The following is a 25514-nucleotide window of genomic DNA, read 5'->3' on the forward strand; positions in this document are numbered from 1 at the left end:
CGACTTTGAGAGCTGATATCTCAAAAACCGTTCACTTTAAGAAAAATGTTTTTTAGAAAACTTTATATCATTTTAAAAGACCTTTCCATTGATACCCCACACGGGTATGTACATCGAAAAAAAAAATTTCATCCCTCAGTTACATGTATGGGGGCCCCACCCCCAATTCTTTTTTTTACTATTTAGTGTCATATTTTTGTAGCGGTTCATACAACACATATTCCCATCAAATTTCATCACTGTAGTACTTATAGTTTCCGAGTAAATCGGCTGTGACAGACGGACAGACGGACAGACGGACAGACGGACATGACGAAACTATAAGGGTTCCGTTTTTGCCATTTTGGCTACGGAACCCTAAAAACGTTAATAAGACGTATACCTATAGATATATAGTATAGTTTCAACCACAAATAATAATTAAATAACCTAGCAAACGACGTAAACGGCCAAATGGTAGCCGTGATACCAACGAATAGTAGGGACATATAAGTTTTCTTCAATGACCTATGAATTGAATTATGGTCATCACATTTGGTCAGCTAACTACACAGTAGCCTGCTGGTCTCGTCCTTCCAGCTCACATGTTTCTGATCGTTTTGTCAATGTCTCCCATTATCAGTACACTATGTTACACACTTTCTTTTTTTACATTTCCTTATTTGAAGCTTTTAAGTGGGCGGCTTCTTGGGGTATTATTCACCAACGGAGATTCTGATAAATTGTGAACTAATTTTAAGCTTTCTGGTATATCTCCACTTTTTAATGTTTCGTTTAATGATAACATAGGTACGCGTGTTTTAGAATTATTAAAATCATTACGTGTTGTAGTTTCATTAATTAATTTCAACTTATTTCTTCTTACATTTTCATTTAGAGTAGTTTCATTTATAATTGAGTTTTGATCGATATTTGATGGTATTTTCAATTTATTGTTGATCATCGAGGTTATTTTACTCGAAAAAGATATATTTTTCAATGAATTCAAAAGACTAATCGTAAAATTTGCCACTTCCGTGTCAATAATATGCAGAATATTTCTTAATAGAGTGCTAGCAGGTGAACTATTTCGATTCATAAATTCAGATATTCTAGACTTTTCTGTGTTTTTCTCAACAGTTACATTAAGTACTCCATTTCCCTTATTTTCTTTATTAGATGTAGAGTTCAAGTCAGCCATTTTGCGTATTTTTATCTCGATAGCTGAATTAGGATCGTTATCAACAAAATTAATAATAACCGTTTCTTCATCATCCAAATCATAATATTTGTTATAAAATGTCGGCGCCGTATCTTCTACATTCCTTTTGTGTTTATTCTGTTCCTTTATGGCTTCTAAGAAACGCCTTTTAATGGCAAGTGGTATACTTACCCTCTGTACGGGCATATTTTCGATATCATTGCATTCTTCGCAGTCATTCTAAAAGGAACCATAAGACTATGATATTATATCTGTCTGCATAAATATAACGAACACACATAAGCTCAAGTGAGGAGGTGAAGTACAACTGTTACATATATATACAAATTTAATACTCAAGTGTATAATAAAACATAATCCATTACAGGTTTAAGAAAAGAAAGGTAAGGTAGTAACACTTTTAATGTGGGGTAATCAAAACATTGACTCCCTAGCTAGAATGCAGCAGGATTATGTTAGTTCTATTACTTCACCGGCAGGCCAAGGAGATGGCGGGATGACCCCGGAAAGTTTTTTTCCGGGGTGGCGCGAGATGACGCGGAACCTGGATGTGTGGACTCAACACGAGGAAGCCTTTGCCCAGCAGTGGGACACTACAGATAGAGGCTAAACATAAAATATATTACCGACTCATCAGTAACATTCATATTTGTTTGATCGAAGTATCTCCTTCCTTTCGAGGTGGTCCCCTCAGGGCCTGGCGTGGCCGTGGGCCCGTCTTCCTCGTCATCTGGCAATGGCTGCGGTTCCACCGTGGTCATCAGAACCACCAGGGTTATGAACATGGCCACTATCACTGCTGAACAACATATCACTATCGCTTTCTGACTCGGCAATTTCGGCATATTTTTGCGCTAATGCTTTGTTATCTAAGTTAATGTAAAACATGGCATTGTGTACAAATTATAAAAAAGTTTGATGTATGACAGAACTTTCATAGAATCACTACACACACAATATTTAGTCTATACATAGAATGTTATTTGAATCAAAAAGTTACGATTGTCGAGTCTTGGGATAAGCTTGGTCTGAGTATGGAATAGTCTGGATAACTTTACAATGTCTATGGTCTATAGCTCCTATTGGAACTCAGCATGTGGCATTGGAACACTGACCCTGTGATTGACCTCTATAATACAAGTGCAATGAGCCCTTCTTCGAAAGGTCTATAGTCAAGTCACGGAAACCATATTTCTAAGAAAAACTTTCTTATAACTAATCCACCTTGAAAATCATTATTCATTAAGTTGCATCATAGTAAATTTTATTGTCTGGCGAGGAAAGACAAAAATGCTAGCTTTTCCGTTTAGGAGTAATTAGGTGCTTTTGTCACTGGAACTTTTGTCATTGCTCGTAAGTGTATTTTGTATGAATAGACAAAAGAAGTAGGTCTAAGGGCAAGCACATGAGTGGGTGTATGTGGGTAACGATGAGCAACCAACTTACTGTCGATGTAATCATCATCAGCCCGTAAGCATTTACTGCGAGGAGCCTAAGTACTACTACGTTAAAACGAAATTGACTATCTCATATGTGAGATACCTAGTCCTTTTCATCTGCCGATACCCAACCTAAATATGTCAATAAACGTATAGATGTCGCAGGCAACTGGTTTAATCTCCTGTTTGATTGAACCACTAGCCCGTTCATTGGATGGCGCTATTCAGTTGTATGACTAAAGGACAACTCGTCAAGTCGTTGATTGTAACGTTCGACGTCTTGACTGAACGTCATTCAGCGAAGTCGTTGAATGGGATATAGTATAGCAACTTTGTAATGTCTGGTTAGGGTGAACATCACCAGACAAGAGTCAACAAAAAGACTATGTTACAAAGCTCTTATCTCACAAATTAACTAAACAATAACAATAAACGTACCTTCATATTGTTGTTCATAATTATGCAGTTTCGCCACTTTTTTTCTTTGAAACTATCCGCCCGCGGCGTAATAATAGGTAAATCCATGTTGTCACACTATTTTAACACAAATAACACACTTTTAATCTAATTTATTTGCAAAAAATAACAATATAGGTGCTTTTTGTGTCAGCTGTTAGCTGTTAGACGCCATATTTGTTTTATTCACCACCTGACTGATTTTAAGTCAGCTAACTAGTTGAACGTTTTGTGACGCTTGTACAATCAACGTTCGGCCTAGTCATACAACTGAACAGCGCCATCCAATGAACGGGCTAGTGGTTCAATCAAACAGGAGATTAAACCAGTTGCCTGCGACATACATATTGTACCACATAGATATTGTTGTCATAGGGTCTTCATTGTATAATACACCACTCTAAGGAAATTATTCAATTTATTTTATTTAAAAGTAAGGAAACGTATATGAGGAATTATAAAAATTTATAACAACGGCCATTTTGGCATGTCCCTCAACTTCTTTATTTATTTGCAGGCATATCTTTCCTTATATTGGTAAAAAATGTCTTTTAACTGTAAATATAACTTATTGACTATATTTTAAACTAAAATATAATTAAATCCTGATTAAACTGAATTTTTCAAAAATATTTTAGTAAGTCACCACCCACCATTTTGCCCTGTCCCCGGCATAAAATGAAACTTTAAGCTCAATTTATTCAAAATTTTCTTAAGTAGCCGAACTTTTGGAGTATTTTTTACGGAAGATCTAGTACACAATTATCGTTTCACATCATTAAAAGTGCAAATAATAGCCGTTTTATATTTTAAATCGAAAGCAATTGGTGTCCCTGATTTTGGTGCTTCCGGAAATGTCGGTTTTGTTACCGCATTTTTTCCTATAGAATATTTAACAAATGCTTATTATTCGTTTTTAAAATATGGCAATACTAAGACCTTAGAGATTGCTGGCTTAAAAAAAATAAAAAGGCCTCCGTGGGTAGCTCAGTGAGACTGTCTTTATTACCGGTCGAACTGAACCAAATTTGTCGTCAGTTTTGTTACTACCGTAATCAATTATTTATGGGCACATTTCTTACGATAAATTAATATAAAAAGGCATGGTTAATGTGAAACAAATTGTGGTATTTGGTTTATCACTGCTAGTAACTGAACGGCTCATATATTTTTTCAAAGGTTAGGTGGGCGTGTTTTGTTACTTCAGTTTTGTTACTTAGGGTACGGTAACATATAGTTGGAACGAAAAAGTAACAAAATCGACAGGTTTACATGGCGACTTTATTAACGAAAGTTGGATTGCTATGACTGTTTATTTATTGTCATTTTTTGTTATAAATGTGGTTTTTCGAGCGATATAACCCAACTTAGAGTTCAACTCTATTATGAAGATGTTTGGAGTGAATTTCATGTAAAATTGGGCCCATATTCTAGATTTATCATGTTCAAATTTTGTGCTGGTGCCATGTAAACCAAGCCCAACATTTTTGTTACCGTCCGTTTTGTAGCTGTCCCGGTAATTTGGTCGAAGATTTTGTGTTATTTTGTTTAAAACTCTTTACTTTTGTATTTTTTTTGGCTCTAATTATTTAATATTAGTTATTCCCCAAACTATGTAAAAGTTATTAATGTGTTGTTGTTTAAATTACGCCTCTGGCATTAAAAATTATTCTTGATTTGTTGACTGTGGTAACAAAACTGACACATTATTGAATTTTTAACTGATTTCTGAAGAATATACGACTTTTTCCTTTGACAATGTCATTTATGAAGACTGTGGCTTTCTTTTAAATACGTTAAATTGAAAGAATACCTAAAGTTTCATTAATTATTTAGGCCCCAAGAATGGTAACAAAACAGAAATTAATTCATACTAACCGTCACATTTTTACATTTTATTAAATAAGTACTAATAATACCGTAATTACACAATAGATTTTAATAACTATAGATTATAGCGGTGTTCTTTCATTTACTCAAAATATATTACAACACCAAAAAAAATAAACATAGCATTTTCATCCGTTGTTATAAATTTTTATAATTCCTCATATTATAGTTGTATTATGAAAAACATTTATTTAGTGAACTTAGAGAAATAGTCGTATGAAACAAAGGCTACATGAGCACAAGCCCATAGGTAATTATAACACACAACACATTTTTATTTAAATTTACTGGCTACTAATAATACCATTTTGGCAGTATTTCTAACCCGCTAAGTTTCATCCATAATCTTTATTGAAACCCTAGAAATAAATTAAGAAACATTAAATTAAGATTATAAAACATACTAACCATAAGTATAAGGTTATGCACAAAGCAGCAAAAACCTAGAAAAACGAAGATAATAACATAATTATACCGACCATTTACCAGTAAATCATAGCGATTCCTCTGAGACTCATTACGCAAAGCTCTTATCATCAACACAGCCTTTTGTCCAACCTCCAGGAGCGCTGGGTCCACAACTGTTATCAGGTATAGGAACGCAGCGAATAAGCCTGAGGTCATAGCACATGCTACAGCGACTATTAAAGTAGAACTCATTTTGTAATTGGTAGAATGTTTGACCAAAAGTTTACCATCTGATCATAAACTGTCAGGAACTTAACAATGACGTGATAGATATGATAAAGATAATTATTCTGCGTTAACTACGCTGCTATCACGTTATTATTTTACGGAATTGATCAGTATTTCTTTCAAGCCTTGCAAGATACAGTTTTCTCGCTATCCTACCGTTACTGCGATATTTAGTTGAAAGCGGATGTCGTTTGAAATAAGACTCACTATATATAGTGTGTACTCAAACTTGGCACAGCTACATATTATACTTTGTACCTACTTTTATTTGTAATATTAGTACAATAAATAATTAAATAAAATATATAAGTATTAGTTAATCCCACTTGCGGTCACTCTCGCTGCGATGAATACCTTCGCAACGGATGCCTCCCGTTCCAAGTGCCAGGAAAGGACGCACCGCACCATTACCCCTTGTTGTAAGGCTAAAATCTACTACAAACTCAAACTTATTTTATATAGAGATAATAGAGATGATAGATACTGTCCACTCCGTCACAGTGACAATGCATGTGACAAATCGGACATCATAATAAAAAACAGATCATCCCCAAAAAAACCAAACATCTTTTAAAATTCTCTCAACTCCTGAAGGATATTAAAATCCTGTTTCATTTTAATATTTTACAGACCGCACTGCAGTTTTCAAGTTAGTATATCCATTGTACATAATATATGTACATAAGTATACTTAAGTACCAGGTGTATTATTCATGGTCATCTTCAATCCTCAACCTCAACATCTGCTGATACCTATAAGATTTTGATAAGTAGGTACCTTGGATATTTCGGCAGTGCATGATTTGAAACCACACACTTTCTAATTATCCCTCCATTCCTCAACAGATATGACCAAATCGGCAACCCTCGAGTCAAACCGAAGTCCAGGTGACTCGGAAGTCGGTTCTCTAACGCCGTTCGCGCACCGGAACCGGATATCGGCCATTTTGTGCCCTGTGGTGTGCGCCATTCTTCTGGTCACCGTCTTTGCCGCAACTTACGTTGTGGCTAAAGTCCTCTACGAGCAATACGAGGCGGCATGCCTTGGCACTCCACGCAAATACTACAGCTTCGATATTGTAAAGCTTTACATATTTCCACTGCATGAAGCTGCGAATGACACAATCACAGTGGCTGCTAATACTCCGCTGATGAGTTAATGGGTCTATGTGCTCTGTTTTGTTACATAAATATACTAAGGTTTTTTGGAATTATAATGTAATTTACCTACTTATATTATTTCTTTTAATCGTTTATTTCTGAATAAAAATTGAAAAATATGTTTATAATATATTTGTTTTACTTACCGGCTTCATTACAAACTTACTGGCCATATCAGACGATTCTGAAAGAACTAGTTGATACATAATACAATTTAAGGTCTTTTACATAGAGAAAATAGTCTTTTAGGTATAGTCTTTTTATATACTACGATATAGTCTTTTAGGATACCTAATTTAATATTTTCGTACATGGACGTATATACAAAGTATTTTCCCTCAATAGTCCAGTCAATAAATTACTCAAAATGAGGTGTAGAGTGCGTGAGCAGGTAACTAAGCGATTCCTTCAGAAACTTGTTCAGGGGACTTAGGTTGTTAACATACCAAAAGTCCTGACTCCTAGGTGATGAGCGGGGGGAAGCAGGGGGGGATAAAGGTACGAATTTTTGGTTTTTAGCTTATATCTCAAAAACGGTGCAGCTATTTTACTTACACTTACAGCTATTTTACTTACACTTAAGCTTACTAACTCGGTGAGTTATGTCAGTGAATTTAGCAAAATGCAAGTTTAAAATAGCTGTAACTTTAGGCGGGTTGGACATTGACCAGCATATGCATGTATATTCTAAAAGGGAATTACAAAATCTACAACTTCTTTCCTCTTCATTTTATTCGTTTATGAATAGGTTTAGACAATATGATGCAATGTTTATGAATGTTTTGACATGAATGAATTTTTCTTGTAAATTTCAACTTTTTCCGAGGGTAATAGCTCGAAAACGGTTAGGAATTAGAAAAAAACATATGATATAAAAGTTTTAGTTAATTTTAAGAGCTCCATTTTATTAGCTGAAAATATTTCTCTCCGATGCACCGTTTTTGAGATATAAGCTAAAAACCAAAAATTCGTACCTTTATCCCCCCCTCCTTCCCCCCGCTCATCACCTAGGAGTCAGGACTTTTGGTATGTTAACAACCTAAGCCCCCTGAACAAGTTTTTGAAGGAATCGCTTAGTTACCTGCTCACGCACTCTACACCTCATTCCTTGACTGGACTACAAAGAATCGCCCGTTTTCAAATATTGTACCTATCGCTCTTATACTTAAATCATTTGACCTAAACTTAAAACCTATACAATAATGAAAGCCTAACCTAAACAATACGCGAACTCGAGTAAGTATCCAAAGAACTTTATGAGTTCACCACCATTTCGCCCTTGAATTATTTATTCTGTCTGAATTTTTTTATACATTTTGTTTCTCAGTTAAAACAGATAGCTCTAAAACTAATTAACCTAGTACCTATAAATAAAATAATATTATAAAACTACATAACTTTAAAAAAGTAAATAAGATTATATTATTTAAAAAATCTGAATTAACCTATGAATACCGCCATCTAGTATGTATACTTTGAACTGTAACTGATTCAAGTAAACTGAGGTATATTCTCTAGTACACATTGCAATATTATTACGAAACTACCGGACAAACTAGTTCAACTGTACACTGACAGATGGCAGCACAAAATGAATTTTTTTTAAAAGTGTTGCTATAATAGAAAATAAATATGATTTAAGATAGATGGTAGAGGTAATTATTATTCTAATGTTTATGATGTAGATGTAGGCCAGTGAAATAACTTTTTGTTATAATATGCCAAATATGATAGGTAAATAATGTATTATATCATATTTCAATATTTGCCAATGCCATGCCATACCTAGTTATTACTTACAAAGTTTATAATTTTAGTTAATTATTAATGGCAGTGGCAACACTAACACTTAAAAAAAAACATACAAGATGGTAGAGGTGGTGCTGTCGGCTGATTAAATATTTTCCTATTGTTTTTGTCGTATTGTTTCATCGCTTTAGTTTATTTTGTAAATAATTTCAAAGTGCTATCTACAGTATCTACACTTTTCCTGTTATTTAATGTGAGTATTTCTTTTGTTTAAGTTGTAAATCCTGTGCAAATGATATCGATTGTGTTGTTCACGGCCAATGTCAAACTTATTGCGGTAAAATGTATTGTGATTGTAAACGGGGAATGTAAGATTTACATTAAAAATTCAATAAGAAATATATTGTGATAGCAAGGTATTCTAATAAGAATTCAATAAAAAAGTAGATAAGTCTATTTCTTGTTTTCCAATACTAGGGAGGTAGGTCCGAGCTCCTCGATCTTTACAATAAATATATTAAGTATACCTAAGTATTATTACTTTAATATTACTATGATTTTTGCATGGATCCACAACACATGCAAAATCATCGATGCGGCAACCAATTCGACAAAAAGCATTTTACCTTCTTAGGCAATTGTAATAATACCTAGTTCTTCCGGGCCCTACGAAACCCTTTCTTACTGATGCCGACTTTTAGAAGTTTTCACCGCGTTTAGTTTTCACTTCTCCAGAGGTATAAAAACTGCCGATGGACCCTCTGTTCGGGGCGAGCTCAGCTGATGGTTCACCCCCATACAGATACCAAGGCATGCTCGTCCGAGACGTTGCCGTTGGCTATCAGTAAATGCCTCGGCTCTATACTTCGAGGCGGAGGTACCCCGGGGCTTACAATCATGGAGCATGGTCGTGGTCGATACCGTAATATCATTTGTACCTACCAATGTTTATCAAAAAATATGATCAGCATTACCAACATTTAAAAAACTCTACCATTAAATTTTTATACACCTTCTCTATGAATCTGCGTTGCGACGAGTTGGCGCGCCATATCTCGGTCATCTCACAGCCATTTGCACTTTGACCCCTTTTGAGCCCTCATTTCAAGCAAGCTCATCTCGCGGCCTGATGAATGCAAACGAAACCATCTTTATGTAGCGCGCTCCCGACGACGGCATGCTTATTAAAAAACGTTGAAACTTGCAAATACCGGCAGTGCTGTTGCCTCGCCTGACCTGGATCGCCTTTGTGTGGTGACATGTGATGTATGGTAACATTTGCATTTGCCTGGTTTTTGCCATCGCAGATTCAGAATGTTTGTTCAAAGAACGAAGTTGCACTGACCTGGAAACTGGAAATTGAAAAGCATACCTCACTTTGTAAGAAAGTCGTGGCAGTCGCCTTTCTACATCCACACTATCTTTATTGCCTAGCGCCTAGTAAGGACGATACGGTTGATTCGTTATTGGCTTTACCTGTAGCTAAACAAATGTCGCGAGAAAATGTTTGTTGATTTACGTTTGCAAGGTGATTGCTGCCACAGTACAGTCCTACATATTCAATGACCCGCGAATGCCTGTATATGTGTGCCCTGAGGGACTGAAACGAAATGACTCGTGGCAAATAGCTCTAACTCGTGCTAGAATGAATTACTTGTGCACCTACACTACATACCATACATTACAATGTTGCGTTATCACAATTTCTAGGCAGTCGCAAATTTTCCGATGAAACAGATAAATTGCAATCTATGAAATGCAGTTGATGCAATTCAAAGCAGCTCACAAAAAAGGCAAACAGAGCAACAGAAAGCCTTTCGACAAATAGTCAATCAATCGGCTGACCTCGGCAGCGACTGCCGCGCCCCCGTGCCGGTCCCCGCCCCCCCGGGGCTCCAGGGGGCAGCCAGTGACGTCGCCTGCCTACGTCACACCTGACACACTGCCCTATTTTCAAAGTCACACAAATGGGAAGCGGCTTCATTCAACAGTAATCCCTGTTGCACACCGTCGTCTATTTTTAACTCACTACTCCATTCATTGAAGGCTGCGCGGTAGGGAGTGTAATGCGATGATTATTTTTTGAATAGGACGGAAATGAAACTGTAATGATTGCTTACAGAAGTTTTTGCATTTGCTATGAATGACGGTTTTAGTTTGAACTACCTACAGTTTTTTTAAATGACTGGTTATTTATGTTACTCATGTTTTTTATAAAAACATAGAAAGCAAATTTTTGCTATATTTTTTTTAAATTTGTTAGTCGTGCTGGTCTAACGGAGAAGGTCTCGGCTTTCATTCGTGGGTCGTGGGATCGAATCCTGCCATGTACCAATGAAATATTTAGAAATAAGGAATTTAAGTAGAATTATACCATGTACTTTACGGTGAAGGAAAACATCGTGAGGAAACCTGCACATCTATAGATTCGAAGATTTCAGTATCAGTTCAGCATCTGTATGTATAAAATCCACACGAGTTCCCTCACGAGTTCAAAGTTCTAACATGAATGTATCTTACAATAGACTTAAGATATTTGTATTTAGTGTTACTATTTACAAGTGATAAAAGAGAACGTATGCAATAGTATGCATGCGTGCTCTCTGATAACGTTTTTATTGTTGTAGGTATACCCTGAGCGGAAAATAACTTTACACTATTAATAGTATTATGTACTAGGTCATTGGCGTTTTCCAAATTGCATTTTATCTATGTCAATTGTTTCGAGTCCTGCATGCCAAGCACTGTAGCATGAGGAGGACTGATGATGATGGTGATAGAGCCCCATTCCATTGCTAATACTTTGGTTTAGGTACGTTTTTATTTTTTATATAAGACGACCGAATGGCGTAGTGGTTAGTGACCCTGACTACTGAGCCGATGGTCCCGGGTTCGATTCCCGGCTGGGGCAGATATTTGTTTAAACACAGATATATGTTCTCGGGTCTTGGATGTGCCCGTAAAATGGCAATAGGCCCGCCCCCTATTACATTGGGACTAACATAACACTCTGGCGAAAAGTGGGTGCAGCAATGCACCTGTGCCTACCCCGTAAGGGAGTACATTAGTACAAGGCGTGAGTGCGTGTGTGTGTTATTTTTTATATGAGACCTTTCACAACGTATTGTTGTGCTGTGCACAAGCTCTTTTAAAATTAGCGAAAGGAAATGAAGAGTTGTGAGAAAATTTCGTAACAAGTCCCACAGTCCCATATGACGTATAGTATACCTTATAGAATGTGAATGTTTTAAACAAAACTAAGATGAAGAAGAAGTTTACAAATAGATAAATATTGCTTTAACTTAACTGGTCGATTTCAATATACCTAATCGAACCTGGAAACAACATTTTCGAAGGCAAACTTGTAAAACTACCAGCAAGCAGTCAAGCCCACACAGCACCGAGAAAATGGCACCTTTGATCTCAAACGAAATGCATCACTACTCTATTAGCTATAAAACAAGTTTTTGTACAAACAACATGCGGACACCTCTTGGGTACAGATGATACGGCAGAGGTTGGAATCGGAACTAGTATTCGTTGAGGCGCAACAGGCAGCGGTCGTGTTGCTGATATCATTATTTTAATTTTTTTAACTTTTTCCGGGAACTCGGTGTCAACAAACTGTGTCCGACTGTCAGTGGCTAACGGTGGATCACTTCCGTTCATAAAGTGGAAAAGGTTCCGTGCACCATCACGCTGGATTTGGAACTAGGCGGTTTGTTGACTTTTTTGTATGCTTTTTCGTTTGTTGTGAGTGACTCACTCGTGTTTAATACGCCGGAGTACATAGATAAGTACTTGTTTTGCCCTTTCTACTCTAGGACTATGTAATAATATGTTGTAGGACTGACTAAGTTACCTAACTAATAGATCATATAGGTGTTAGTTTTTAACAAAGGTTTAAATAATCGTTGAGAGCTCGTCCCACGCGCTTGCTAAGAGGCTGTCAAGTTCTTTGTCCTTGCAGACGTAGACGCTGTTAGTGCACACTACAAAAGTGATATTGATATCCTTCGCTTTCATGTCAGAGAATGCTTTTCATGGAAAAAACATTACGCATTATTGCATTATCCAACTAAGTAAAGTACGTACAAGTACTACATAACATAAGTACATAATAACATTATTTTCTATGGGAGTCTTGGCATATAACTTTGCTAAAATATATCTATCATTGCTTGGAATAATTGAACAATATGTTGATATTCTTATCAATTCTTCAGATATGACCATGACCACTAACACACTGGTTCTCTGATAGATATCTATCAGAGAAAATCCTATAGCTTTCTTTATAGCACGCTGGCTAATGGCTGAGCTACTTTCCAAGTACATTCCGGGCCCTAGAGGCTGGCAAGCAGGGTTTAAGCATGCGGCTGAGTCTTGCCGACCCTACCGTAACATCCATGTCGGACGCTAAGCGGACGCGTAATAAGTTGCTTTGTAGAGTCATAAATGTATGTAGAGACCACCTCACAAGTGACATCACAGTCTAAATACGTTAAAATTTATGTATTATATCATAGCGCAAAATATATTGGTAGCATTTTGTGCCGTATTTACCTGCGTATAGTATGCGGGTATTTTTCATGAGTTCATGAGACGACAAGGAAAATTAAGTTGTTTATTTTATTCTATGCGGTAGTATTGACTTTATAATTTTATTGTCAGACCTAAGTTTGTGATGAATTTGAATTTAGATGTTATGTTACACCTCAAGTAATTAATTGTAATTTTTCTTACATTTAAATTAAATAAAACATTTTATTCAAAGCAACTAATGACCGTATAGCATGTCTGTGAAGAAAATATAATACGCGGAATTGCAATGCGACGAGCCATGTGCCACTTATTTCACTAATATAGGGGTTTGATATTACATGACCAACTTGATGCAATTTCTATCGTTTAATCTGAGAGAAGGTGTAAAGGGTTCACTGCTCCTGCAAAATTTATAAAATAACTATAATAGTCCAAAATTTAACTTAATTCAATCGTATGTCCCCAAGTATGACTGCATTGAGGCGCGGCCACCCAATTACTAGAGTCGCATTGATGAGCCGGCAGGAGCGGTGCGGCGTCTTGTGAATATTGATGGCTCGTGGATGCCGCCATCGCCACTCGACATGTAGGTCGATGAACGACGAGGCGGCGTGCCAACTGCCCTCGGACCGCACGCCTAAATGGGGCCCATTATGTTGAAGGCTTAGCGACAGTTGGAAGATAAAATGGCATAAGCTACACTTTTCGTCATACATAAGTTTCACAGATTATATAAAATACACCGTTGATTTTTCTGCATCAATTGAGTTTTCTAAACCTTTTTGTGTATGAGTTCACTTTTAGATACATCCTAATCTAGTTCATCCTAAGCAAGGGTGCTTCCATTTTTGGCGCTCAGAGCCGGTCATTAATGTAGATACCAGTATTTATAGAGTGTTATCTCGTTATCCGCTTGACCTAAGCTAATGGTCAGAATGAGCTGAATTTTATTTCATTGGCCATTTTCTTATCAGGCTAACCTAGCTCCAAGTCAACTAGTTGTAAGCACCCAATTTATGTTATCACAAGCCACGTGAACCGCTAATAATAGGTGGTAAATAATGATATCCAACTGATATCCGTAAAAATACTTTGTTGTCGGTCAGTAATAATCTTTGCATATTTTTTCCAAACTGTCCTGTATTTCTTGTTTTTTACAAATCAAGGTTATGTTTTTTTTTTAAATCTCGTTTAAATTAAATACAATGAATATTAAGTCTAATTAATAATGGCAATATACTTATATCTCAATGGTGAACCGTGGTGATGTTGAGCCAATCGGCTAATGTCTCGGCCTCATTTTTTCCCGGCACAATGTGCAATTGGACATGCCACAGTCATCTGCGATAGTGCTCATACATTAGCTGCGTACCTAATGTGCTTCTAGTTATTCAAGCCAGCCATTTAACGCATTATAACTACATGCCCTACAATTTTAAGGGTCGATTAAGAAAGCTACATGCCTAAAAAAATATTAATTTGTTTCTACAAGTTAGTTCTTACTGGTAAAATCCTAAAGGTATCAAGAGATGTTTTTCTGTTTTCACTTTTATTCAACTGAAAGTCCGTTACCCTCTAGACGAAAACTAAACATAGGTATTAAGACTAATTATTATTAATCCACAGCAAATATTTTCATATAGCATTATCAAAATAAAAAGTAATATTTATCTTCGGTCTAATCAGACAAAAAGATTGCGGAACGTAACAGAATTATCTATACGCATTTACGCTGGAGTACCTATGTTAACTTTTGCAATTTTATGCAATAGGTAAATACCTACATACAATGATTTCAAAAGGAAGGATACGCCCTTCAGAACGTTTTGTCAAAAGAAAATGACACCCCCGCGCTGGCCCTAATTCATACAAATTATGACAGATTTATTAGATTTTAGGGCCAACGCGAGGGTGTCATTTTCTAGAACGGTAGGGCCTGTCCTTACGCTAGTAATATATAAGTCAATGCCTACCTATCAATTCGATAATAATTTTCAACCAATTAAAATGGTCGAATGGTCGTGAGTGAGATGTCCCCGCGAATTTCCAAAAGTTACATAACAAAAGTTCAGACTGTACCACTTTTGCAACATACTATATAATATAATAATGTAGTCGGTAATATCTGTAGAGCGGGACACAGCCGAGTGCAGGGCGTCACAATGAACTGTGCTTACTGAACCGGTCAGGGCATTCGCTTTGTTTAGTTGTTTGAAAAAATATGTCTGAATACATTTTTGTCCTTTGTGATTTTATACAAACAACATACTTAACTTAAAATATATATTTATCATGTTTATTTAATATCATACAGGATTAAACTTACATATACATATAGAACTATACCTAGATGACATGAAACGAAATTAATTCACGCAAATAAAATATTTCACAACGTGTTCACATTTCGTGTAAGAGGTTGTCGCAAGTTTTCAGTGCGAAGTCTCACTCAATATTATCCTCTTACATGAATTATTGCATTTTATCATCATATTTACTTAATAGGAAGGCCTAGGTATACCCTTTTTAAGCTATTACATACATATATGGTTTTTGCTCTACCGTTTCAGAACCGAGGACGAAGTCCCAGCCTCAGTTTGACTAACTCATAATAGATTCAAAAAATTTCATAATCCTATCTCTTCGTCGTAGTTCAATGGTAATACTCTAAATTACATTGTACGTCCCTACGTGACCTATAAAATTATTTGGGAGTATTGAATATGAATAAGTAACGAGTGATGCCGAACATGCCAAAGCCGTTCGATACATCATGTAATACACGCTAATATTCAGTCAAAATAAACGAGTTTATCAATTATTCTCGACCTCGTGTAGGCCGTGCGTGGGGGCAGTGATGGACAATTCATTCAAATACGGGGTTTTATTGTATAATTGTAATTTTCAATTGTACATACTTAGAATTATACAACAACACTTACGACCTGAAAGCGTGGGTCCACGCGCTCGGCTACTCACGAGATCTGGCTAGTGAAATTCCTTGCATTATGATCAACTAGCTTTCCCTGCCTCGGAAGGTTTTCCCTGGAAATTCTTGGATAAAAGATTGCCTGATGGATCCTTCTCTATACCTAACTCCATGTGAATCATAGGGCCTTCACAGTTCTTCTGTAGAAGTTTATTTGTACTTCACAATGATTATGATGCCTTTAACCTAAAATGCCATATTTTTCTGGTTGATTTACTTAAAACGGTTATTTTTTTTAAGAGTACCTAATGCGGTGCAGTCACACTCAATAGCCGCTGGAGGTAACTTTACAACAGAGTGGAGAGTGTACTGTTGTGTTTGGCCTAAAAGGTTTTACGTGTGCATTGCATCCCGGTGACAGGGTACACCCATTGTTCTCTATTTCTCTGCGAATGAGTCAACGTTTATAAATGTGATTTACTTATTTCAGGAATACAGCAAAAGCCATTCCGTATTCATTTTCATAAATTCTGGTAAACATAACAGATTTAATGAAAAATAATTGAAATGCATAAAATTTTAAAAAACATCAAATCAGAAATCAGTCTTAACCTCTTATGACATTCGTTTTTATAAGAGTTTATAACTTTTCCATTAAGATTCAAGGGATAAATCGAACACCGTACCTACATACTTAGCATTAGCACTAGTACCTCACTCACAGCCTACTTAACCGGGTCTTATCGCGAGAAACTAACTACTCGTAAGACCCATTAGACTAACGATAAGACGGGCACTGGCTTATCCCTATTACTTACGGCGAGGGTGTGAAGTCATTCGTGTTTACTTAACAAGTTTATTCGTTTCGTCAATAACTTCACGGGCTTCCGTCATGGTCAGGGAAACCCTACCGGTTCAAGTTTATCGGCTATTTTCACGTAAAACTTGTGAAACGTCACCCTTGACGTCAAGCCGCGTCAATGCACTGCGGTAGGGCAATTGGCGTTTTTCCATTAGCCGGCACCGGCGGCCCCGCAGGAAGAAAAAGTGAATGAACACTGGATTGTTCTGTCATTTGTCATCGGTTTGTATTATTGTATCATAAACTTAAAGCTTCAAACAAATTCATTTTTTTGTTCTGCAACCGCACAAAGGATTGACAAACCCATATCAATTATTATATCCACTTAAATTGTCCTCCTTAGTATGTTTTACTATTATTATTTATTGGATATACAATTCAGTTACAGTGTAATAAAGTAGCAGCAGATTACCTGCGTGTTTAGTATTAGTTACTCTCAGGGCAGCAAAGTAAGTACAGAAACAAAAATACGTCAGTGCGTCGTGGTAATAAAAATCCGAAGTATGATCCTAATTTGCAAGTGGCCTGTCAGATAAGGTTACATAGCATTAGAAATCCTGACCGCTAATGCTGCGGTAGCCACATTTCAAGCGTGTCCATGAACGGTAGCTGAGGTTCTCACTCTAGTTGCCAGAAACGAAGTACTCTAGTGTTATGCTTCAAAGTTTTTAACTATGAGAGCGCGAGCCACGCCGGCCTTGGCCTCTTCGGGGAGACCGAAGTGACGATTGTATTGTTGCTTTATTTGGCGTAAGCCAGAGTATTATGTGACTCGAAATAAGTATTATGTACCTGTAGTAATATCAGATAGTTTAAATAACTATATCAACCGATGACTGATAGATTACGGTAATACAACACATATAAAGTTTTGAAACATATAAAGCCTCCTATTAGGTCGGTAGTCAAGTATGAACACGTCATGTATTCTTCGACGGATGTTGCCGTCACACTACTTTTGTCTCTGACCCATGTCTAAGTAGTGTGAAGTATTTGGGACTATAGTATCAGAAATATAGCACAGGTCTTTACAGTGTAATTAATTGCTCGCAGCGCGACTTTCAGTGTAGAGCAGTTTCAGAACCAGGTCATTAAACTTGAGAGTGAGTCACTTTAAGTTATAAATAGTATTAATCTTTAAAATGTGGTTACACATGTTAAAATACAATAGAAGTTAAATTAAGATATATAAAAATAGAAATAAATTCGTTAATGAAGTAGGTCATTGACTATTCATTAATAATTAGACATAAAGTACTGTAATTTATCATTGTAATGGGTTTTTAAATATGAATTAAGGCAGATAACCATTGTAAATTAGAATAAATAAATATATTGCTGAATTGGGACCAGTAATATATATATATATTAGACTTCCTACCATAGGTTCTTGAGTTACGTTAATGTTACAGAAATTTTATTGAATATTACTTAACACTTATTTTTCCTTATTGACAATAACAATTGATTCTCAACCGTAATATTCAGGCCGTAAGAAAACAAACTGACAGCGTGTACAAATAATTAAAACGTATCCTTGAAAATTATGCATTCTAACAGTTGTCAGCAGTTAGCTACAGATCAAGCATCGATTTACATTGACTTCGTACGACATGACAGTGTTACGTTTAGGGTAACGTAACGTACCTTGGGACGCTTGTACCTCGGGACATTGATTGTATTTTAAAAACCGGCTAAATAAACACATTAAAATTCTACCCTAGACATATTATTTTACTCGCTTGGCAAAACTAGTGAGTCTCGTGATCATACCAGCATCGAGTGTGTGGTGAAGACAATATGAAGTTTTTTGGAGTCAAAAGTAGCTTTTGTATAGTTTTTTGTGTTGCTTTATCTCATTGAGGCATGCTCTAAATAAAGACATGGATGTCACGTATAACTTATCAGTTATTTAATTTTATGACATGGCAATTATCTGAAAGATTCCTAAATTAGAAATAAAGGTATTTAAATTTTGGTTAAATATTGCTTTTTTGTACCTTGGGACACGATTAAATTTGTACCTTGGGACACTGTTTCCTATGGCTTTGTACTATGGAAAATGCAAACATCTAAATAACGCCTTATATCTCTGTTCTTATTAGTGCCAAAGTGAAACTAGACAGAAGAGAGATGCAGTAAATCAATAAGAACAGAGATATAAGGCGTTATTTAGAAGTTTGCATTTTCCATAGTACAAAGCTATAGGAAACAGTGTCCCAAGGTACAAACGTGTAACGTACCTAGGGTCAAAACAAGCATTTTTACTTTTATCTTAATTTAATAAAATCCGGCCACACTAAAGCTTTAGCACAAATACTAGTGATAATAGATTATATATCCTACCGAATAAAGAAAATTTCACATTCATATCTTAGTTGTACGCTGCGATAGCTTCATTCAAAGTTGGGGTAGTCGAAAATGTCCCTAGGTACGTTACGTTACCCTACAGCTAGTAAGGATGAGGATAAATACTAAAATATAGTATGGGCATTACAGATTATTTGCATACAGTTTAAATATCAAAAGATTTGATAACTTAGCAAACACGATAGCCTTTTTTTCAAAATCTCAATGTTATTATAATGATCTTTTTACTTTTTCCTGGCGACATCGCCGTTTATCACTGTCACAATTGCTTTGTGGTCACAATCCTAACTAATGATATAAATGCGAAAGTAACTGTGTCTGTCTGTCTATTACTCTTTCACGCCAAAACTACTGAACGGATTTGAATGAAATTTGGTATACATATGGTCTAGACCTTAAGAAAGAACATAGGCTACTTATTATCCCGGAATTCCCACGGGAAAACTTTTTAAGGCGAAGCGAAGCTCGCGGAAACAGCTAGTACATAATAGTTGTATTGTATATCCTCATTTTCATTGATGGCACAAAAATGGTCTTATACTGTTTGCGTGCTTTACGTAATTTCATATTTCAGTACTTAACAATAAAATTGTGCCTCGTTTTGATGTTGTAAAAAAGGTTTCGGCTAATATATTTCCACATAGAAAAACTTAGTTAAATAATGCTGCTTGGTACAATTAGTTACAATTACCGTATTACCCTACATTACCATGTATTCCGTCTAGCGCATAATCTGGTTACATGTTAACTATATAACGATAAGCGGATAACAAAATCAATAGAAAACTTGCGTAGTATTAACCTATTTTTTCGCCGGCGAAAGTAACAATTTGTAGCTATGTTCCACTTCGTCAACTAATTTTGTATAAGCTAAGTTTCAGGATTAGTCAACGCGTGATTGGAAAAACTCGCGTTGTTCTATGGTTATAGGTATCCTGGTTATGTTTCCTGGCTAGACATGAGCGTGCTCAACGTAATGGAAATCTTTCCCATTTTCATAATCAATAAAGTGAGTCTTCCACTTGAGGTAGAAATAGATGCATGTGTGGGTGATAACCTTCCAAGCAGGTTAGCCATCACGCGATGCATGCGGCCCAGTGGAAGTAGTATGAGGCCACGTCTGCCGAGGTTAATACAGTTTTAGCATCACTAAAAGAAAGCCCTCCCCTCATAATATATAACCATTGGAAAAAACATGCCAATCCCAACTTAAAGATCTGAAAGTGCCTCATATGTTAGATAAATCGTGGTATTATAGAGTATAAATTGAAGCTTGTTTGGTTGGTTTACAACTTATCCCATTAAGGTGAAGCGCAAGCGCAAACGGCAGTTATGATTTTTTTTTTCAATTGGCGGCGCTAGTTGAGCTTACACTCCACCTTACGTATACATGGTTTCGTAAAGCACTTACTTTATTTCTCATTGTATAGCGTAAAAATTGTAGGGAAATGTAGAAAAGTTTCAGTGATGTCTCCGCATAACCTTCGCGGATAACCCCGCTATTGACATCTGCTGTTTCGCGAATAGCCTGTAATGAGCGATATGCACGCAAGCTCTAATGATACCCCCAAACCTGAGGTTGTTCAACTCAAAGATACCGGTAACAGAACAAAGATAAAATATAACAGACGATATCAAATAATTTTATTTACAGAATATAGATTACAAAATCTCTTTAAGTACATGCATGTATGAAAGCAGTGCATCTCTATAAGCACTTTGTTCACATTAAAAGGGTTACGGGAATGTTCTTTGTTGAAATTGAAATGTTATTATTGTAAATTTATATAGTTACATATTTCCTATTGTTTCGTGAATATCTAGCATACCATTCTCATTGCATAATTTGTTATCCTACATCGTTCCATAATTTCCACGCTTGGTATTAAAGCGGTTAGAAATTTCTACCTTTGGTTGACAGCGTTTCATTGAAAACAATAGCTGGGTCCTTAAAATAAGCTTAGTTGAACAATAAATCATAATTTGAATAGGACATTCGTATAAAGTGTAATAAATTAACTTGTGAATAGGAATCCAGCATGGAAATAGCCTTCGGTTTGAATATAGCCTGCGACTGGGACTCTCACCAGTACAACAATGCTTTTATACGTAGATATATTCATGTATGTACAGTATATGACCGGTATATATAATTATTTCCTTATTTGGACCCCCTGTTATTAGTTGAAAATTTAATATATATTAGAATATATTTAAATGAAATAACTATTTCTTAGTTGGTCTACACAACAGCCTCATTAAATGTAGTTAACGACATAACAACACCATTGTGAGACAGTCCAAGTTGTAAGTTCAAGTACGAAAGGGCAGAACTAATTATAGTAAGTGCAGCAGTCATAATGCTCATCTTTGCTGAAGCTTAGTATTATTATACCTAGTTGTCTCAGGATATCTTTCTTCTTTTTCTCTCTATCATAGAAAATAGTTAGCATGTATATGTTATAATACTTATAGTTCGTCCTTATACACATATTTTGTTTATTTATTAACTCAATTAGCAAGCATTATCTCAATTCTCAACCTACTTTCTTTTTCCCGGAGAAGGAGTCTATACAAAATACCACTCTCTTTCCAGATCACGTATTTCGCTAACAGTCCCAATTATCTAAGAGTGGTTCTGCCCACGTAATCCCTCGGCTAATATACATAGTTTTACGACTATCATTTCATTTATGCTGGTCTATTTGTTGTTACCATATCTACATTTGCGAATGTATAGTTCTATTTACAAGGCCATTGTGTAGTTTGAACTTTGTCAAACATGATGACCATAGGACAATAACCATCCAATGTTGATCAATTTGGTCATAGGCTCCTCCTTATATCTAGTCACACTACTCATAAGGACATTAACAGGCACTGACTGTAAAAGCCACTTCGCAACTGCATACATTTCATTTTAAATTTTCCCTTCACTTCAGAATTTTTCCGCCGAGAACTAAGTTCTTGTCGGTAGTATTCGTTTGAAATATACGGTGCTACAAACATACCTCTTGAATTGTCATTTAAAATACAGCCGCAGTAGTTGCCAACTTAAATCGGAAAATCAAAGTTGGTGCACGATGTTCGTCGGAAAGTTATAACAAACCTAGAGTCGCATCCTTAACTGTAAATTTCTTTTCTTCTGTGTTACAGTAGAACGTAAAAGAAATATTTGAAAATATCGAATGAGAAAAAGGTTTCATTACTTCCCTGGGCTCTAAAAACAGACAAGAGGAAAACAAAAAACAGGTTCATCTCACATCGGATGAGCTTTCATCTTGAAAACAAAGGCTCCGTGCTCGTTGTTACATAAGCCTGCGTTCGAAAGTAGGATAGGATCCTCCCTTCATAATTTACCTCCCATCCTCCTGTCTGAATGCTGTGCCGCCCCACTGGGTATTAGGTAATGTTCTAACGCTTGAGTAACGAATGTACCATTGTACATATAGCCACGTTCTTAGTAACATAGTAAAGTGTAATACAATAAACTTATTATACTTGGGGGATAGGTAAAATAGCATCTCTTTCAAAGGGTTTTTTTGTTCTATACCGATTTTTTTTAAATGATAGGTAACCTATCTAAGTAAATGATTTCATCCAAGATAAACTTTTGAGCTTTTTAGTTTCGTTTTGTACCTATATGTATAAACAAATGGCTACTTATCAACCTATCCATTGTTGGTAAGTAAATGGTTTGCGATCCATAAGACAATTTTCAATGTCGATGTCGCTGGCTTGACTTTGTCGCATTGCAGAGAATTTAGGTAATGTTTAATTCAATCTGTTTTATTTTCATATTGGTGCTTGACGCTGCTACTAGAAACAGATAGAGAGAGCTTTATGAACTACTTATAAAGATTGGTGACTGTCTTTGTAGGTTTATTGAGTTACGTCGTGCTCACGCATTTTTTTCCAATAAAACTTTTAAAGCTTTTGTTTTGTCCTTGAGCTTTTCAGCTAGCCTTGGTATTCTTTCGTTATTCATGCCGAATCATGCCTCAAATACTGTTCAGAAAACAACTTAAAAACTTTCGATAACTATAATAAAACGAGGCTCTAAATAGCGCATGTCGACTTTTAACCACCACTTTGTACAATAAGAATGGAATCCGCATCTAAAAATAAAATGGCTTCACTGTGCAGACAGTCGTGACCTATGACGTAAACATAATCCGATCGCGTAATTAAATAATGATTCAATCCGCGGAGTCGGTACAAAGGGCTTCAGGTCTTCGCATCAGCGGGGCACATCGAGCGGTCCCGTGACCCACTTGCCGAGGTTGTCGACCGTGTGACGTCACACCCCCGCCCCCGCCCCCGCGCCCCCGGGGGTGTGTTCCGTCGTTCGAGGTCACATGCTCCCCGTATTTCGACGGGAGCACACGCGTTAATCTAATCCCGCTCTCGAGAAGTGATTGTTCTGTGTTGGTGCTGTTTGTCTTCACTTGGAGATGACGATTAAAGGTACGCTCATTGGTGTTCGGTTATGTTTTATGATGTCGAGTTTATGCTTACGTAACTTAGGTACAAAGTTTATCTGTGCGGTGTACATACTTACACCGAACCCTTGAAAATTATTTAATTCAAATGTTTATAATTCAAGATTTTACTACTCTATTTAAAACTTTACTTACATGGATTTAAAGTAGTTGTCTTGTAATATTATATCATTCATTTTAATTTGTAGAGTATAGTCACATTAGTCACAGTGTAAAGTTTCAGCCTATTTCACAAAACTGACTATTAGTTTGCTACGCCGCGCCGTAGCCGCATCCCTCCTTGCTACGGCATCTCGTAGGCGTTTGCTAAGGCGCGGCGTAGCAATAACTATTATTAGCAATAAATAGTATTTTTTTAACAATAGAGACAACAAATCAACAACCTCTTATTCGGAAACAGAACATTGGAATTTTTTTTGAGATTCTAATCAAATACGGGTTTTTTTTTTAAATTATATTAAGTACTTTTTGAAAGGAGAATGGCCATTTCTCTATGGCGCCATGACCCAGAGCGGCCATTGGTGAAACATACACTGATGCGTAGTCCGTGACTACAGCATATACTGGTATTAATTTTATTATTATGAGACATGGGAGAACGAAGATATAGGTGCTGAAAGATCAAGTCTTTCTACTGTACTAGATGTTACCCTCGAGCTAAAAATTGATTTTAAAAGTGTTTCCGTGGGAATTCCTGGCTAAAAAGTATTTTATGTTACTTCGGGATAACGGGAACTTGAATAGAATGAAATAATTTTTGAAATTGGTCTCTTTATAAAAATAGGTTGCTGAGTGTGAAATGTGCAAAAATAATTATGATATTATTTGCATAAATAAAATCATGTAATACATTTTGTGATGCGCTATGAATTGGGAATCCCATGATTTAGATTATAAAACTTATTTGTGCGTGTACCATTCAGCAAAATCTTATTTAACGAAAAAAATATATTTAATTAATTTACTTTTGAACCCTAATATCTCAAGAACCCCATGGTTTAGATTTTTTTAAATATTTTTCCCTGATAATAGACATTTTTATCAATAACTTAAAATAGGTTTGGTGAGTGGCTGCTAACTTATGCAAAGCGGGTCAGGTTTCGCCATTCTTCTTTGTGATCTCCCTTTGTCCAGTCTGTCCTATCTATGTATTAATTATACAAATTAAGTTATTACAAAACACTACAGTCATGACGGTCCATTTGCTTACCTGAGTAAAACCACCTAAGCATGAACCTAAGTACTATTCAACGTCATTTCAGCCAATCATAGCGCTGCAATCCATTCATACTCTAGTTCTGCAAAACTTGACTTTCGATTAGATTAGATCTAAGATTAGTTGGCCTTTGTTCTACTAAGACTTTTTTCAACTGGAGCTCAGACTACATAACATTACCAATGGGGAACAAAGCAAAGTTTCAATTAACGAAACGCAGAATCGCCCCCCACTCCACCAGAAATCGAAAGCAAACGTCTTCAATGAAGTGTGCGTCTCAGTCCCTAGGCCCCACTAGAGCGGGACAGCGTCAATGCAATGCTGTGACGTCACGGGCAACCCGTGCCCTACTTACACGGCTTTTTGAACGCAAGTGCAGTTTCACTTTGACCTACTGAAAACCGGCATACGCTGGGTACCGTTTTCCCGGTTGATAAGGTTTAATTCGGTCCGGCGCTTGCAGCTTACGTCATCCCCATAAATCGGTTGATGGAATTG

The 25514-nt window shown here is 36.3% G+C and overlaps 2 protein-coding genes across 4 annotated transcripts in view; one reads left to right on the forward strand and one right to left on the reverse strand.

Annotated features, from left to right (window-relative positions):
- Window positions 1-396: 396 nt before the first annotated feature.
- On the reverse strand, window positions 397-2144 carry LOC105386599. Its single transcript, XM_011557198.3, has 2 exons — window positions 1828-2144; window positions 397-1420 (listed from the first exon to the last, which is right to left on the reverse strand). The coding sequence occupies exons 1-2, from the start codon at window positions 2044-2046 to the stop codon at window positions 659-661; spliced, it is 981 nt and encodes a 326-aa protein (XP_011555500.3). The 5' UTR covers window positions 2047-2144; the 3' UTR covers window positions 397-658.
- A 6553-nt stretch (window positions 2145-8697) lies between these two features.
- The window catches only part of LOC105386598 (protein GDAP2 homolog), a 55562-nt gene continuing 38745 nt past the window's right edge, over window positions 8698-25514 (forward strand). For 2 of the 3 annotated variants that reach the window (XM_011557197.3, XM_048622940.1), the window contains exon 1: window positions 8698-8845. The gene's annotated coding sequence lies outside the window, so the exon portion shown is untranslated. Of the gene's footprint in view, window positions 8846-12125; window positions 12311-25514 lie in introns of those variants that run through there. The other variant, XM_011557195.3, reaches the window with a different exon arrangement.

The sequence above is a fragment of the Plutella xylostella genome, chromosome 9 (genome assembly GCF_932276165.1).
Source record: "Plutella xylostella chromosome 9, ilPluXylo3.1, whole genome shotgun sequence".
NCBI lineage: Eukaryota > Metazoa > Arthropoda > Insecta > Lepidoptera > Plutellidae > Plutella > Plutella xylostella.